This window comes from Aotus nancymaae, unplaced genomic scaffold (assembly GCF_030222135.1).
Source record: "Aotus nancymaae isolate 86718 unplaced genomic scaffold, 86718_ANA_hifiasm-v0.15.2.pri h1tg000059l, whole genome shotgun sequence".
NCBI classification, from domain to species: Eukaryota; Metazoa; Chordata; class Mammalia; order Primates; family Aotidae; genus Aotus; species Aotus nancymaae.
In genome coordinates, this window is record NW_026988473.1 from 53,768,462 (window position 1) to 53,770,002 (window position 1,541).

The 1,541-nt window shown below is 46.5% G+C and overlaps 1 protein-coding gene across 1 annotated transcript; it reads left to right on the forward strand.

The window, feature by feature from the left end:
* Positions 1-357: 357 nt before the first annotated feature.
* On the forward strand, positions 358-1,347 carry LOC105720115 (olfactory receptor 52L1). The gene has a single exon (XM_012456415.3). The coding sequence runs from the start codon at positions 358-360 to the stop codon at positions 1,345-1,347; it is 990 nt and encodes a 329-aa protein (XP_012311838.2).
* The last annotated feature ends 194 nt before the right edge of the window (positions 1,348-1,541 follow it).

The following is a 1,541-nucleotide window of genomic DNA, read 5'->3' on the forward strand; positions in this document are numbered from 1 at the left end:
GAGGCTGATTTCAGAAACAACAGTTTAACTTACAGTTCAGTAATGCCAAGAGGCTAAGAAAGAAAACCCTTTGAAGTTGACAGTTTCAAAACATAAGCAACTGAATGGTTAAAGCTTATGCATCTCTCCCAAAACAGTGTATGTTTGTTTATTCTTATCTCTAAACAAAACTAGACCTATTCTAATTCAGACATATGGATGTCTCACCTGTAAAAAAATTATCTCCACCGAAGATTTTATTTCTTGTATCTGACTTTATTCCCTTTGGTTGCAGTTTTAGTCACTTTATTCTTCTCATGAAGAATGGTAGACAATGTGATCTGGACTATGTGATAATGTACCATAAATGCAGAAATCATGACTTTGGTTTCTTTTTCCTCTTTCCTCTTCAAATCATTAATAATGGCTCTTAGCAATTTCAGCTGGAGGCTACCACAACCCTCTTTTTTCCTGGTGGGGATTCCGGGTTTAGAGGAAAGCCAGCACTGGATCGCACTACCCATGGGCATCCTTTACCTCCTTGCTCTAGTGGGCAATGTTACCATTCTTTTCATCATCTGGATGGACCCCTCCTTGCACCAACCTATGTACCTCTTCCTGTCCATGCTAGCTGCCATCGACCTGGTTCTGGCCTCCTCCACTGCACCCAAAGCCCTTGCAGTGCTCCTGGTTCATGACCATGAGATTGGGTACACTGTCTGCCTGATCCAGATGTTCTTCATCCATGCATTCTCCTCCATGGAGTCAGGGGTACTTGTGGCCATGGCTCTGGATCGCTATGTAGCCATTTGTCACCCCTTGCACCATTCCGCGATCCTGCATCCAGGGATCATAGGACGCATTGGAATGGCGGTGCTGGTGCGGGGATTACTACTCCTCATCCCCTTCCCCATTCTGTTGCGAAAACTTATCTTCTGCCAGGCCACCGTCATAGGCCATGCCTATTGTGAACATATGGCTGTTGTGAAACTTGCCTGCTCAGAAACCACAGTGAACCGAGCTTATGGACTGACTGTGGCCTTGCTTGTGGTTGGGCTGGATGTCCTGTCCATTGGCGTTTCCTATGCCCACATCCTCCAGGCAGTGCTGAAGGTACCAGGGAGTGAGGCCCGACTTAAGGCCTTTGGCACATGTGGATCTCATGTTTGTGTCATCCTGGTCTTCTATGTCCCTGGAATGTTCTCCTTCCTCACTCATCGCTTTGGCCACCGTGTACCCCCTCATGTTCATGTTCTTCTGGCCACACTGTATCTCCTCGTGCCACCTGCACTCAATCCTCTTGTCTATGGGGTGAAGACTCAGCAGATCCGCCAGCGAGTGCTCAGGGTATTTACACAAAAGAATTGATTTGAACATATTCTCATTGTTTTCTTCAGAGGCTCCTGCCACAGACATAGCCAGGAACTCATGGCTGGTGCAGATTATATGGATAGGAGTAATTTTCACAGCTACTAGTCCTTCTAGTGTCCCTCGTATCACAGCAAAGAGTATCCAGAGGCACTTGGCTTCACAGCTTACTGGGATATACTTGGATACCTGGA

Coding starts and splice junctions, on each gene's coding strand:
- LOC105720115 (XM_012456415.3), top strand. CDS start 358: ATGACTTTGGTTTCTTTTTCCTCTTTCCTCTTCAAATCATTAATAATG.